At 35.3% G+C, this 16,340-nt stretch overlaps 1 protein-coding gene across 3 annotated transcripts in view; it reads right to left on the bottom strand.

Annotated features, from left to right (window-relative positions):
• The window catches only part of larp (La related protein), a 330,859-nt gene that overhangs the window by 42,162 nt on the left and 272,357 nt on the right, over positions 1 to 16,340 (bottom strand). For 2 of the 3 annotated variants that reach the window (XM_069824303.1, XM_069824304.1), the window contains exons 2-3: positions 14,096 to 14,172; positions 7,511 to 7,561 (exon numbers count right to left, since the gene is read on the bottom strand). In XM_069824303.1, the coding sequence (XP_069680404.1) occupies positions 7,511 to 7,561; positions 14,096 to 14,172 (128 nt within the window). The remainder of the gene's footprint in view (positions 1 to 7,510; positions 7,562 to 14,095; positions 14,173 to 16,340) is intronic. The other variant, XM_069824306.1, reaches the window with a different exon arrangement.

Raw genomic sequence — 16,340 nt, 5'->3', positions numbered from 1 at the left:
ACACGTCAGTTCTGAATGTTGGATGAAGAAATTCCGATAAAATGATGATGATGATGATGATGATTATTATTATTATGACAAGGAGGAGGAGGACTAGTAGTATGAGTACAATGCCGATGATATAATGAAGTTTTATTTCTACTTGTATGTACAGTAGAACTTGGTTATAGCGACCTCGTTTTGTGTGACACCTCGCCTACAATGTCAAATATTCTGTGGTCCCAACTAATTCCCCATAAGACATATGCTTTTTTATCTTGCTTAATACGACAAACGCATATGCGTCTACCTCGCATATAACGTCATTTTCAACCCCAGTTTGGAATAAGATTTTCTAAGAACCAAAGTATCTTAAGAAATATTTTGTTTAAATCTGACCCTGACAAATTCTTTACAGTCTCCTTCTGTCATAGACCTCTGGAATGCAGGAGGATTCCCCACCCCATTGTAACCTGCCCGAATTCATACGGTATTAGATCAGTTTCGACAGGAAGTTTTCACGAAGTGCACGCGTTTTAACGCAGTATGTCCACTAAAAGAAATGAGTGATGCTTTAGAAGTCATTATAATTATGAACATGTTCTATGAAGCTAGGGAAGGGAGCAGTGAAATTGCAACTGAAATTATGAACATAGAATGTAATTTAGCTCTAGAAAGTGTGTATTGGGCAAGCAGAAGACAACAGAGTAAAATGACTGATTACTTCACTTCTAAGTAAAGTAGTTTGGTGAGTACTCAACAAACTGTTTTAATACAGAATACTGTATTTATAATTGTAGGCCTACGTGTATTTTATTATGTTCATTGTAGGCTTAAAAGTCAATACATAAATGTAAAATAAGTCTAATTAAGTTTGTTATTTGTCATTTTCCACTTCACTAGATTGATAATGTGAATCTCGGTTACTACGACACTCGTTTATAACAACATAATTTTTAAGGTCCCTTGGATATCGTTATAACCAAGTTCTATTGTACTAAAGTTTAGAGTTTGTGTAGAACAATGTCTGACTTATTTGCGCAGATTTTAGCTAGTACAAGGCTTCCAATCTAGAGCGTCCCCACTTTCCTGGAAACTCCTATGTGGAAGTCCAAGCACGATTTCCAGCACTTGAGCGATCAGACTGACGCTGTACTTATCACGCAAGTCTCTGTACTTGGGCAATAAGTTGTATTATAGCAGTTGAGGTAATAGATAGGCTTTAAAACAAGAAGACAGAGTGGAACAGCGCATGTTATTACGTTGCATCAAATCGACAATGTTGATTTACATTTCTGAGAAAATTGTCTGATGTAAATGTCCCAAGCAAGTCAAGAGATTTAATTTCAAGTTCGGTGTTTGAAAAGAAAGCAAGCATGAGAACTATAATTATTAGAAAAGAAAAATTCGCTCCGGCGCCGGGAATCGAACCCGGGTCCTTGGTTCTAATGTACCAAATGCTCTAACCACTGAGCTACGCCGAAGATCAATTCACAGCACCTGCTCGAATCCCTGTCCTCTAGTGTTCTTTCCTCTGTGATCTGACTCCAAGTTCGACATACATGTTGACATATTATATTACGTCAACTGCAATTATAAAAAGAGCGCACTCAATTGAGTGACTTGGTGACCGGGATTTCACAGTAATATGCAATGTTGGCGAAGAATCTACGTAAAGATTAATTTTTGGCCCTACGGAATATATTATCTGTTATGGTAACAACGATTATTAGAGAAGAAAAATTCGCTCTGGCACCGAGCATCGAATCCGGGTCCTTGGTTCTACGTACCAAGTGCTCTAACCACTGAGCTACACCGAAGTTCAATCCATAGCACCGGATCGAATCCCTCTCCTCTAGTTGTGGCCTGGTTCGATCCCCAGCGCCGGAGTGAATTTTTCTCCTCTAATAATAATTATTGTTACCATAATATAGGACCAAAAATTAATCTTTACGTAGATGAGAAGGACTGTTTTAACAGAAGATGAGTTCCATGAAAATCTCTCAATTGTCTAGCAGAACAGTGCACAGTTTCATGTGAATCCGAATAAACAGAAAAAAACTCAAATTGTGATCGTAAGATTTCAGTGGTTCTGAATAATCCCGACAGCAACGATAAAATTCAATTTACCGGTAGTAATTGGTTTCTGTACTGTATATATGACGGACTGTGAATCCTGATATCATTTTTTTTCTGACAGAGCGGCTAGATTTATTGGGATATGTAAATTCCCAAAACAAACACAGGAGTTCGAAAGCACCTTATCAGTTACATGAGCGCCCATGACATGACGACGTTACTTTTCTTCATGCTACACTACACACCACATACGAAGAACAGGGCTAGTGTTCCAATAGTTTATTGAAGCTTCTCTACAGCAGATGGACATTATTTGTAACATATTTTGTTGTAATTTAAGGTAATATTAAACACTGTGATAGCATTTAATTACTCTCAAGCACGTAGCTCAAAAACACAAAATTGAAAGAACAGTCTCTGTATGCGTACTTCATATGTGGGTGAAAGAGACATTTGAAAATGGAAATCCTGTAAATATAATAGCCCTTGCATGTCCCTTTTAAATAGTTCCTATATGGGTAAAGTTACTTCGACCAAATCTGGCGCATACTACATACTTAAAAAGATATTTTGTGCGAGATCGTGCGTATTTGCTTGTTTTCCGCCCAGAACCAATACGCGGTAAGTGTGAAATACCACATTCAGTATTCCCAACGTAACACACATAACAATTTCCCTCTTCTTACCGCTTAAGCGCGACATTCATTTTACTGCTTTAGGCTTTTAACATATTATTTTTAGAGACGTTTAACATTGTAATAATTATAAATTGGAAACTTACCACTGCAATTTCACCTAAATTGCAATGTTAATTATTGTTTTTAAATATTTGCAAAAATTAAGTAAAGTCTACTACTCCACGAAACTTATTGCATTCCTGATAAAAGTAACATTAAGGAAGCCGTGAAAAAATCAACGAGATTCCAGATGTCGATGTTATTACTGCAATATGTTATATAAATAATATTGTTAAAATATTAAAATGAAAAATAAATCATTACATAACCTTACCGTTTGTGCGAGATCGTGCGTATTTGCTTGTTTTCCGCCCAGAACCAATACGCGGTAAGTGTGAAATACCACATTCAGTATTCCCAACGTAACACACATAACAATTTCCCTCTTCTTACCGCTTAAGCGCGACATTCATTTTACTGCTTTAGGCTTTTAACATATTATTTTTAGAGACGTTTAACATTGTAATAATTATAAATTGGAAACTTACCACTGCAATTTCACCTAAATTGCAATGTTAATTATTGTTTTTAAATATTTGCAAAAATTAAGTAAAGTCTACTACTCCACGAAACTTATTGCATTCCTGATACAAGTAACATTAAGGAAGCCGTGAAAAAATCAACGAGATTCCAGATGTCGATGTTATTACTGCAATATGTTATATAAATAATATTGTTAAAATATTAAAATGAAAAATAAATCATTACATAACCTTACCGTTTGTTTTAAGTTCGCATTTATAGACTGGGGGAAAAAAAAGACAGACGTATATCACGGCCTGCTGGAGTATAGTAAACACAGAAAACATTTTACAGCAACAATGTTGAAGAAAGATTTTTGGTGTTCCGAAGTTGGCGTCATTAAACAGAAACCAACATGGAGATTTCATTGCAACTAATTAGAAATTCGTCTTTCAGGTATGTAATAAACGATCTTCGCACAAAATAATGTACGACACACGAGCGGTATGTTTGTTTTCATGTTCTCGGAAATTAAAAAAGCTCAACTACGTTTCGCTTTTTCAATCTTTTCCTCGAACATGAAAACGTCAACATACCGCTCTTGTAACGTATATTACTATTACTTACCAATTCCATTATTTTGAAAGCTGTGTCTCAGAGAAAACGATAAATTTTGCCAAAAACTCTCATATTTTATAATGAACAGATTTTTAATGTGATTTATTTGGATATAATTTTCCGCAATTGATGAAAATTTCATATGAGCGTCATGCAATACCACAGAAACAATATAATATATCAATACATATTTTAATACAATCAGCAGTAATATATTTTTTGAAATGAGGGAGTGATACAGCATATATTAAGCAACGCACTTCCAATTGTTATTAATTCAATCTTTTAAATTTATCACAGACCAAAATAGTGCATGCTCAAACTTAATTAAAGCTCAATGATGTACAAAATTTAACTTATCTGGTGTCCAGCAGGCGCTTACACATCTGATTTTCCACATTAGACACAGCGTAATGAACCCAAGCTGTGAGTACAGATCTGAAGTACTGTACTAGTATTTTTTCGAAGTGACAGTTGATACTATTAATCCCAGAATTTCTTCAAATACATTCGTGATAATGACAAACGAAGTAGTACTATGTGCATTTTATCATATTCATAAGACAGTTTTCAAAGAATGTATTACTTAAATGGAATCTGCAATAATATTATTGTTTGTATGGAAGTTCCCATACAAACATGCGAAAGAATAATAGAGAGAAAAAAAATATCCAAGAAAACAATGGAAATTTCCATATATGAAAGCTAATAGCTTACGTGTATGTGACTGTATTTATGGACACATTTGTTTCCTGAACTGAACACAATAGAAGTTAGATAATATGTAGTAAATAAATAATAAATACAAATTGTAAACGCAAATTAAGAAGCAGCCTAATAAAATAACGCTAACAGGTACTTTTATAGTACATCATTATTACAGTGGCAATACGACGTGGCATTGGCGTTCCACTTCCCATTTTCTTGTATAATTATGATGTTAGTATACTTCTTGCGTGAACAATTCCGATGTGGTTTGAAATGCTGAAACACACGAAGCTTCTATTTCAGCAGAGATCATCAACTTCCAAAAAGTTAGGGCGTGTGTTCCTTTTGTTGTGCTTACCCTAAAATTTCTGGTGCTGCATTTTTCAAGATTTGATCTGTAGGGGACCATGTGCCAAAAATGGTCTCTCTCTCTCCCTCCTAAACACATTTTGACGCTACTACTACTGCATAAACACTTACCTCTGAAATAACATTAGCCCTATATCAATTTTATTCTTCATTAAACTAATTATGCTTAGAAATAAAGGGAAAGATGATAATAGTTGAACAACGTACGTAATTGAATATTGAACTTAAAAAGCAACATATTAAAAAAATACATAATTACAGTCTGATTACCAATAATATAAACAGCACTACATTGCAAGTCCAAAACTGAATATACAGTAATTATATAACGATAAAAAACTCTAATTCAGGTAAATTAATAGAGACGGCAAAATTACTAACATCAACAACAATTTAATCACAAACATTATGAATTCAAAAGATCTAGAGTGGGTATACAACGTTGCAACTACATCAAAGGTTTGTGGAGTGTTAAGAAGAGTTTTATTTATTTCCTTTTTAATTAATTAAATATCCCCCGAAATAACGGCCTAAGTAAGACTCTTTCCTATTCCTGGGGGGATATTCAATTGATCAAATAACTTATTTATCATCATTTAACCCATGGACCACCTGACGTATCCAAGAAACACTAGTAGTCCGTGGGCCATGCCTTGAGAAACACTGCTCTAGTGGATCTAATGTGATACAGATTTTGGTTGATCATAATTATGTTCATAAAAGTAAGACTTATTAGCTTAGAAAATAATAATAATAATAATAATAATAATAATAATAATAATAATAATAATAATAATAATAATAATACAAACATTTGTTTACATCTGAGGGGCTCAGAAGCAAAGGGGTGTAAGTGCATTTAAGTTACGTGTGAGAAAATGTAGTTTGAAAGTACTTAAGATTTCGCAAATACCGTGAAATTTTTTATTTCAATTTTAGGGTGTAATGTGGTTAAAAGATGTATCCCTTTGCCACTAGAATTTTAAATTTTTTAACTTGCCCTGGAGGCACTTAACTCATGTAACTTGCACCCCTTTGCTTCTGAACCCTCATTTACTTCCTTGGTATTCTACATCAGCGTGTTGAAGTGACCATTATTAGAGTAGGTTTAAGGTTATACACCTTATATGAGGCAAAACTGTCTTATGTACTAAGTTATGTGATCAGAAAGACTATCATAATCCTCATAAGAAGGTAAAATGAACAAAATGGCTTAATTCTTAAATGTTGGCAATATGGATAGTGGTGGCGGCGATAGAGGAGGAGGTTGTGGTGGAGATGGTAGTAACAGTAACAGATTAGAAGATGAAGGTGGTGTTCAGGTACGTAACCCTTTACAAACAGATTTGACTGTAAATAATTACTTCTATTAGTTAAAATAAATTTAAAAAATTTCATCTGAAACATTGTACACATCTGAACATCTAAAATATGTAATAAATTTGTATTAGAAAAACAAATTCCGGATTAACGTAAATCAAAACTGCTGGATTAATCTAAGGTCTCTAGAATTTGCAAATGTTTTCTGAGGACTACCAACCATAATTAATTTGAAGAGCAACAATGTTATCTTACTTCATGTTTCGTGTTGTTCTCACAGCTTTCAATTCTTAAGTTCGATCTCTTTTTGTAAGATATGATTGGGAAATTGAAAGGAACCTATAATGACTTCAGGAGACGTAAGTGAAACTAAAAAAAACATCAACCAAAAGATGGACGATTTCTAAGTTCCAATCCTACTGCTCTTGAATACGATCTACATGAATGCAGCAATATCTAAGAAGAACAAGTTACAGTAAGAAAATAACTAAAAGATGTAAAAATTCCGAGCTGAAACCCAAGACCTCTCACATGCGAAGCCAACTTACAAGCAAACATTGTCATGGAGGCAGATAAAGAAAAAGTTTTTTTTTTTTTTTCCTTCAACCATGTTAATAATTCAAAACAGGTGCTCATACAAATTCTGGCCACTCGAGTCGTAAAAAATAAGTTTCCCTCGGGCCGTTTACAGAAAGAGAACGCAATTTAACGGAAAGATTTATTGGAACAGACAGAACTGGTGTGCTATTTTTCAAAATTTCCCCACTGGAACTGAGACATTTGCCATACCGTGGAATCAATTTTTGTATCCCTGTGTCATAGAAGTCTGCCATCCGGGATCGGAACCAGTGTGTGACAGCAGTCTGCACCTCTCTGCCGATACTATGGTATGACAAATGTCTCAATTCCAGTGTGGAATATGTTGAAAAATAGCTCAACAGTTGTTGTATCTGTTCCAATGAAATTTTGTTTTCCTTCTGTAAACGGCCCCAGGGAAACGTATTTATTTACGGCCCTCGTAATTGCGCTCGAGTGGCCAAAAATTGTACAAGCACTTGTTTTGACATTATTAAATGGTGGAAGAAAAAAATAACTTTTTTATCTGACCCGATGAGAATGTTTGCTTATTAGTGATCTGTTGCTAATATGTTTAGTCTCAAAAATGTTCAAATTTGAATTACATACTATTTGTCTACATTTGATCTAGAATATTATTCAGAATAAAAAAAAGGTACTACCTCTGTGCCTCCAAGAGTAGGCCAGTCGTCAACGTCTGAGAAGTCGCTCGCCTGTACAAAAAAAATAAAACACAATTTTAGACCCACACGAAATGTCGAATTTACAATTATTTCTCAGTGACGTCGGTACAATATAACTTTATTTAGTCAACAGTAACTTACAATGATTATTATGTCCAATTACACTGAACAACAAGAACTTTGCTCCAACTTAAAAACAATGTGTCCCTTATGGTTTGATGTGCGCTGAATCCGAAAACGCATATCCTTTCTTCATATCACGTAAGGGTTTTAAGATATATGATTTCACTTTTCGATAAGCGCTCCCCCAAGAAACATCTTGCGCGGGTTGAGGGTATAAACCAAAACAAAAGCTAATCCATTTTATGAGTTTATGACTTATTTCCGTTTCTTAAGGTTCTTGGCATGTTATTTTGCACTTCTAATAAATAAACAGATATTGGTCCCTTCTATTACGTAAATTTCGTAACAGTTCAAAGTGAGGTCTATGCAATAAACAAACAAGGGTGTAGTTTTCAGTATTTAAAGGAAAAGTTTACCAATTTGAGTGAAGGCAAATTAAAAGAGGGCATTTTCATCGGTCCACAAATTCACAAAGTTATGGCTGACCCTTTGTTTGAGGAAAAACTTTCCGTTACAGAAAAAATGGTACGGCGCGCTTTCAAAGATGTTTGCTCAAATTTCCTTGGAAATTATAGGGCAGAGAACTACATAGAACTTGTTGTGGAAACCATGACAAGTGCATGTGATAAAATGAAATGTAATATGTCTCTCAAAATACACTTTTTACATTCTCATTTAGATTTCTTTCCTTATAACTTTGGAGCGGTAAGCGACGAGCATGGGCAAAGATTTCATCAAGAAATATCTGAAATCGAAAGGCGATATGAAGGAAGATCATCATCCAGCATGCTTGCAGACTATTGTTGGTTCCTTGTAAAAGACAGTCCCAGGTCTAGTTATAAACAGAAGTCATCCAGAAAATTATTTTAAATGTAAGTTCAAATTTCGAGATTTTTCTCATTATATGCATGAAATATTTTTATTTTTGTTGTGTTTTAAAATATATAACATCATTTTTGTATCTAGTACACATTTTTCAAGTATTATGAGGCATTTTGAATCCCTAGTATGTTGTAATTTTATCAGCAGTAGTGAAAAATTAAAAACAAATCAGCTTTGTCACAAAAAATTCAATTCATTTTCCCCGGAAAATGGTACGTGAAGAGGCAATTTGGATTTTAAATTCAGATTTAGGGCACACATATTAGTAATGTTCACCTATTTTTATTTCGGAGCAAGACAAAAAGTAAAAATTTGTTGTTCAGTGTTATTTAAAAAAATGGACTACATTAAATGACTCCTCTTATATGAGGTAAGTTCCTAAATAAAGGCACATTATAAAAAGATGGAGAATCCCTGTAACTGCGTGGAACGTGTAAGTGGTAGGTAGTTCTGTGATTTCAGATAATCATACTTCACAGTTCGATGAGAATCATCTTAGCATAAACATAAAACAAGGAACTTGGATCTCTTAACGAATATCGTAACCAGTACAAGAAAATAAATGCAGCATTCACTGCTGAAGCCACTACTTATATCTTCAATGTATGTACAGTCTTAGAAAAAAGTTCTGACGCATAGATACTTTATAAGTCCCAGAAAGAAGACTCTTGATCAAACATACAACGAAACAAAACTAATTTTATTACCGGTACCTCAACTAGTTGTTCTCTTGTGAACCAGGTCACTCACCCTCTGATTATGCGCACTGTCTCCTTTTTGGGACTTGTATATCTGTGCGACAAAACTATTTTGTGCGAGATAGTGCGTATTTGCTTGCTTTCCGCACAAAACCAATACGCGGTAAGTGTGAAATACCACATTCAGTATTCCCAACGTAACACACACAACAATTTCCCTCTTCTTACCGCTTAAGTGCCATATTCATTTTACTGCTTTAGGCTTTTAACATATTATTTTTAGAGACGTTTAACATAGTAATAATTATAAATTGGAAACTTACCACTGCAATTTCACCTAAATTGCACTGTTAATTATTGTTTTTAAATATTTGCAAAAATTAAGTAAAGTCTACTACTCCACAAAAGTTATTGCATTCCTGATGCAAGGAACATTAAGGAAGCCGTGAAAAAATCAACAAGATTCCAGATGCCGATGTTATTACTGCAATATGTTATATAAATAATATTGTTAAAATATTAAAATGAAAAATAAATCATTACATAACCTTACCGTTTGTTTTTAAGTTCGCATTTATAGACTGGGGGAAAAAAAAGACAGACGTATATCACGGCCTGCTGGAGTATAGTAAACACAGAAAACATTCTATAGCAACAATGTTGAAGATAGATATTTTGGTATTCCAAAGTTGCCGTCATTAAACAGAAACCAAGATGGAGATTTCATTGTCACTAATTAGAAATTCCTCTTTCAGGTATGTAATAAACGATCTTCGCACAAAATAATGTACGATACACGAGCGGTATGTTTGTTTTCATGTTCGAGGAAAAGTCAACATACCGCTCTTGTAACGCATATTACTATTCTAAGACTGTACGTAATAGATGTGTAAACATTAAAACATCATTTATTTTTCCAATAATGATATGATGCAGGTTGCATCAGCCCGCTGCTGCTAAGGAGAAATTATATGTTGCGGGCTGCATCTGCACGCTCCCGCCAAGCAACAAGATGCGCATAGAACATACAGTGATATTCCTAGAAAGTTGTACTTTTGACAATTAAATTTTTTGATGTGGCAAAGTTGACTAACCTAACTCCATTATCATTACTAGTTACGTGTAGGCTCTCTTTTCCAATAGTCTGTTTAAAAATATCCTCCTGTCCTACTTTAGCATTGAAATCTCCCAATAAAATTTTCATGTGATATCTAAGTAACTGATTTCCTCATAGAAGCTATCCTCTATATGGTCGTCGTTCTCTTCTGTAGGGGCGTGAGCATTTATAACTACGATATCACACCATCTACCCTTAAGTACTAAATACGATAACCTATCATTAATAAATTTGACCTTTTTTACTGCTGATTTTATTATTTTATGAATAAAGAATCATGTTCCTAATTGGTGATTATCGTTTCCTTCCCCATAATACAACAACCTAATAAAATACTGCTGTAAAAATATTTTAATAAATAGGTACCAAAACCTTTGATAATTTACTATTTTATTATTAGAATTTCATACCTCCAACTAGTAAAACAATGCTGGGAAAGATTTAAGAAAGTAATACGAGATTTATGCATACGACAGTATTTTATTGAGGGTACGGTATGTTAAGTGAACAGTCCGAAGATTGGAAAAATGGTCATAATTTTAACCCTCAAACACAGAGTGAGGTCTCTGAGACCGATCCAGAATGTTTAATGTGGAAATGAACCGGTTTCCGCCACTTTACGAATGTTACATGTAATGCTTGTGTAGGCCTACTTTCCGGCCGGTGTGGCGCAGTTCACGTGATGGTGGTGGTGGTGGTGGTATTGTTTAGTCAACTGTCCGAAGACAGGTCTGAACCTCACAAGTGATACCAAAAGCTAGGTGACCAGATTAAAAAAAAAAAAAAAAAAAAAAAAGGCACTTACTTATTAAAGTTGGCATGAATCAACATTTTATCTAAACATTCATTACTTGTGTTTATATATTAGTGAGCAATAAGGTATTTATTTTAAAGTAATAATTACTACATTGTTTACAACAACTAGGCTATAATAATTATGTAAGTACATAATAGAGTAGCATGGATACTTGGCTTAAGTCATTGTGTTTATATTACTAGTCTGAATTAATTAGGTTAACTTATCTGTTTAAAAATACTTCAGATTAATTGGACCTTACATCATAACCATGTCACTGTATTCTGAACTTGTTTCATAACAAAATTGTTTGTCTCATATTAACTTTTAAATATTTTAACATTTCCATGAAGATGTATTCTTTCTTTGATGAGTGAATTTGCTCTAAAAGTGTTAGTCTTTCCTTCAGGAAACCATAGAAGTCCATGTAAGACACATTTTTTAAATGACATTTTGTGATTAACATGGCCTTTATTGAATTCATTACGGTGACATATGATGGAAACAGTATAGAATTAATCTATGTTTTACGTGATTAATAAATAAAATAAAATAAAAAGTATTATTTCAACAATAATTTAGGGAAACAGGACGCAATTAAAAAAAAAAAACAACGGGACATTTGGCGTCCCGAGCATACTTTTCTTGGTACAGGGTACAAAAGGCTAAAACACATCCTAATCAAATTCTCAACACAGAGATCAATTTCAGAACACACTCACTATTTGATTCCACTTTTCAACACGCAAACACATCCCTACAACAGGCAGCGATATCTATATGACGCCAGGATCTAATAGGCTCTGATGATGTTGTACAGTACACACCGAAACAGCTGTAAGCCACACGGGTTTATATAATTAATACCAGTAAGTTTGCCATTTTATCAATCATTTGTATTTAAGTGTTAAAAGTAGTGTACGCAAGATTCAAGATAAATGTAGAAGTTTCGCCAATAAAAATATCTGAATTAATTATCTATCACACAATGTTTAGAGAATGTTTTCGAAAAACTTCGGCAGCACATCCCCCAAAAGGTGAGTGAAAGCTTTTAAAACATGTGTCCACCAACGTTCATTTGCTAAATATAATCTGTGCATTTTGAACTGGTAGCTCAAGGTCAAGCAATGGACTGTATTTGTCACATGTGCTTACCCCAATCCTGGATCATTCTCCTCAACTAAAGTCAGCTGGGACAGCCGGAATTACAAGTGGTTCAGCTCACAGTTTTCAGTTCAGTGACTTGTGAGTGGTTTATACTTTTGTACGTCTGTACGTGACCTTGAGCCGCCAATTCGAAATGTACAAATTATAGTCCACTAACAATACGAATTTTTCTGGGGAAAAAACTTGAATACATTTAAGGACACACACACTTGTTTGGAATTGAGTTGGTTTTTAGCTTTAATAGAATTCTTGGCAGAGACAGTGTAACAAACTTCCAGAACCAAACACTAATGGACAGAGTAGAATCCACATGGCACAATCTCGAATACACATCAAAAGCAATTCACCATTAATGTGTCGACTGATACAGTAGGCTATTATGTGATCAATAACCATTCAGTTTCAAGCCCAACAGAAGGGTATTTATATACAGAGCTCCTACAAAAGACCTTTCCGGTTTCGAATACATGTAATTTACGTTCTATGAATCTGAGGTGCAAGAAAATAGCACCAATGGAAAGAGAAACTCGAAAAGTTTAGTTGTGGTAACATTGTTTTCCTAGTTGGTAACACTGCCTCATAATAGCGCATATAAACAAATCTGACGAGGACAGGAAAGCTTGATTTTCATGTGAACCAGCCGGTCATTAATGTGCAACAGCATTACCGAACAAAGTTTGGTGCACATCCACCCAGTGGGCCTACAATCCGTAAATGGTACACTGATTTTAAGGCAAGATTCTTCGCAAACAGTTGCGATTTCATCCGTACCGACTATAGCTGCTGCAAGCCCAAAACCAGAGGACAAAGTGCTACGAAGAAATTTCTACATAAATATGCAGACTTTAATTGAAAACGATGATAAATTTATTCTTTCCGTGGTGTTTTCTGACGAAGCCACTTTTCATCTTTCTGGTAAGGTGAACAGACATAACCTCAGAATCTGTGGGTCGCAAAATCCGCGTACCTACGTGGAACTTGACTATAGCCTTGATGTGTGCCGTGTTACCAAGGGGGCAGGCATTGAACATCTTTAAGGTAAGAAACTACGAAAATGTCGGCGGCTATATTGGAAATTTTGAAATGATATTTACCTAGATGAGTTCCGAGGATTGGCCACAGCATTACCTGATTACCTCAACCAGGTAATCGGCTTTAGGTGAATCCAAATCCACGACCAAACGCAGCCTCAAATCACATTACCCGAGAATACACTAGCGACTTCCACACGTTTGGCGTAATGTTTTCTAGGTGAGAGCTGCTGGAGAATACGTATTTCTTTGATATGGAAAATACTAGTATTATGTACTAACATTGTAGTACTGGGCTGGACAATTCCCAGGCTCCAGGTCGCCTTGTCAACGAAAAAAATTGAATTTGGCACCTAAATGTTCAATTTGTGACTGCTAAAATTCCACTCTGAAATTTTTGTGTAATACAATATTATTATTAAAATCTTCTCAACATTACCACCACTAATAATGAAGTAAGCCGATACAATTAATAAAACATTAATTTCCTGACTTTTTAAGGATATCGGTGATAAAAATGCAGAAAGTTGCTTGCTCACTGTAAGGCGAAATTGATTTGTAAAAAAAGAGAAAAAATATTGAACGCCACAATGGGTAATTAGTTGGTATGAATTTTATGATGACTGCATGTTTCTTAAAACATTTCCGTCCACACAAGTGATGTTCAACGTCTCATAAAATCATTGATACAAAGATAGGAACGACTTATTTCTATACACAACACACGAAAAAATAAAATAAAACACTTACCCTCTGGTTAAATTTCCGATGATCACGTGGAGCTTTCACGATAGTTGGCTTCACAGTATTGGCAATACTGCCATTTTCTGAAACAAAAATGAAACATTACAAATTAATTCATTTTGCTATCAGCTGAATAACAAATGAGGCAAAATATGTAAGCTCAGTGGCAGTGATTAGGTATCAATAAGGCTTCAGAAAAATGTTGTCAATGACCCCACAACGCTGTGCTGGTGATCAGAGAATAATTGATAACATGGGATGTTATTGCCAAGTACTTTGAATTATTTATAACATTTTGAACTGTGGTGCAAGATTACAACTTGTATGTAAAATGTGGTCACCTTGTGGAAAGGTCACGTTTGTTATCTCTAATTGCGAAGGACTGCCTACATTCTTAACCTCAAACCTGTTCAACAGACTGCATCTGTATCACTTTCGTTGAAAGGAACTTAACATATAAACACATACACATTGTAAAATTGGTAAGAAAACCTTCCACAACAATAAACCCAAATCTCCTGTAGAACATTCATTAAAAAACTTAAAAAAAAAAAAAGTATTAACCAAAACTGTAACTGTAAGACATAAAATAGGTCCAAAATGTTCTACTCTACTAATTCCTAGCAGCTGGTTAGGAGACCCACTGTCACGACTTGTATTTTTGTTAGCTTTTAACGTAATTTTACCGTTGTTGAAGAAACATTATTATTTAAAGATTAGCAGTCATTTCTTTAAAGTGAAGACTGTTGATGTTAATACACGGTCCGGCAGACAAATTTCAGCATGCTGTTCTTACGTGACTATAACACCGTGGTTCGATTCCCGGACCGACCAACCTGACTGATTTTGCCGTGATTTTCCACAGTTACTCAGGCAAATGCCGGGTTGGAATTTTCATTGACACGGTCCATTTTCCCTTCTCCTCCCGTGTAGAAAAAGAATTTAGATTTCATCTAATTCCTCATCTCATTCAATAGACATATTCCGGTCAAGACGCATGTCTTCATCCGCTTACGGGAGGGGGGCATCCTCTCCGCAACCGTTCCTGGGTTCTCAGTCTTCCGCAATATCTCTGCCAGGATTCATTCCTTAAGAGCACTTCCAAGGGCGCTTCGACACCTTGGAAGGGCCGTTGGAATGGATCCTGTGCTGCTTGGTCACCTTGGCGATATAAACTTAGGGCGGGGGAGGGTAGGAGGCCCCCATTGAGTGAGCGAGAGGTCACATGCGGCCGGTGGGCTGGTACACCCTCATTTTTATTCACCCCAAAACATTCGAGGTACACAACAGGCCTCAGTATGGCCGACGTGAAAAAATCGTCGTAACCCGCTCGTAGCCACCGTGACCTAACCTAACCTAACCTAACCTAAAGTGGCTATAAGGGTCATATATAATAAAGCACAGGATATGGCTATAACAATGCAATTTATTGACATATTATTAATATTTTAAATTACTCTTACACATTTCAAGTGATCCCCTCGGTATCTTATCGTCGTTACAAACTTACCCAGAAATTGTTCATACGTTGCAATAAACATGGGACTTCCGACTGTATCCTGTTCTTCAGATCCTAGATACAGTCTGGTCTGGTTTGAAACACCCTTTCTTTGAGGTATCCTACAGAAAAAATTAGCAGTTCTTCAGGTTTTGGGATCGAGCCATCCAGCTGATATAGCCAACCGAGAAATTAAGCGTCCAGGGAAAAGATTTTTTCAACAACCACAGTGTCTCTGGCAGTATGGGCCCTAGCACCGTCTTGTAGAAGCCAAATGCCATTCCTGTTTGGTGCATCTCTGAATAATGTACGTAACACTTGCCTTTACCTTTAGCTTTCTCACTTTCATCTTGAAAAATGTAGGGACCAATGATGACTCTAGCAGAAACAGCACATCATTGGTAATATTTTCACTGTGTATTGACCATTCATGTAGTGTCCAGACAACGTTTATTTTTGTTGCTGCTCTCATTTCACTTCACATAGGCCTATCCGCCAAACTCGCCAGAAGCAACTTGTTATGGACAATTTCAACATAATAACATGCAAATAAATTGCACTGTCCAAGCCATTTCCTGTGCTACTTTAAAATTTCTGAACCTTGTATGCATTTCAGAATATTATTACTAAGAAAGTTGAACATGTTCTAACAATGAAGTAGAAATACAAACATAAATAGACTACAATTAATATTTTTCTCGGACTGTTAAAAACTATCCTGCATGCTTCATCTCTCTGTAAATGCTTTTCTTC

Source organism: Periplaneta americana, chromosome 4, assembly GCF_040183065.1.
Source record: "Periplaneta americana isolate PAMFEO1 chromosome 4, P.americana_PAMFEO1_priV1, whole genome shotgun sequence".
Taxonomy (NCBI): Eukaryota; Metazoa; Arthropoda; class Insecta; order Blattodea; family Blattidae; genus Periplaneta; species Periplaneta americana.
This window is presented reverse-complemented; position numbering and strand designations above follow the sequence as displayed.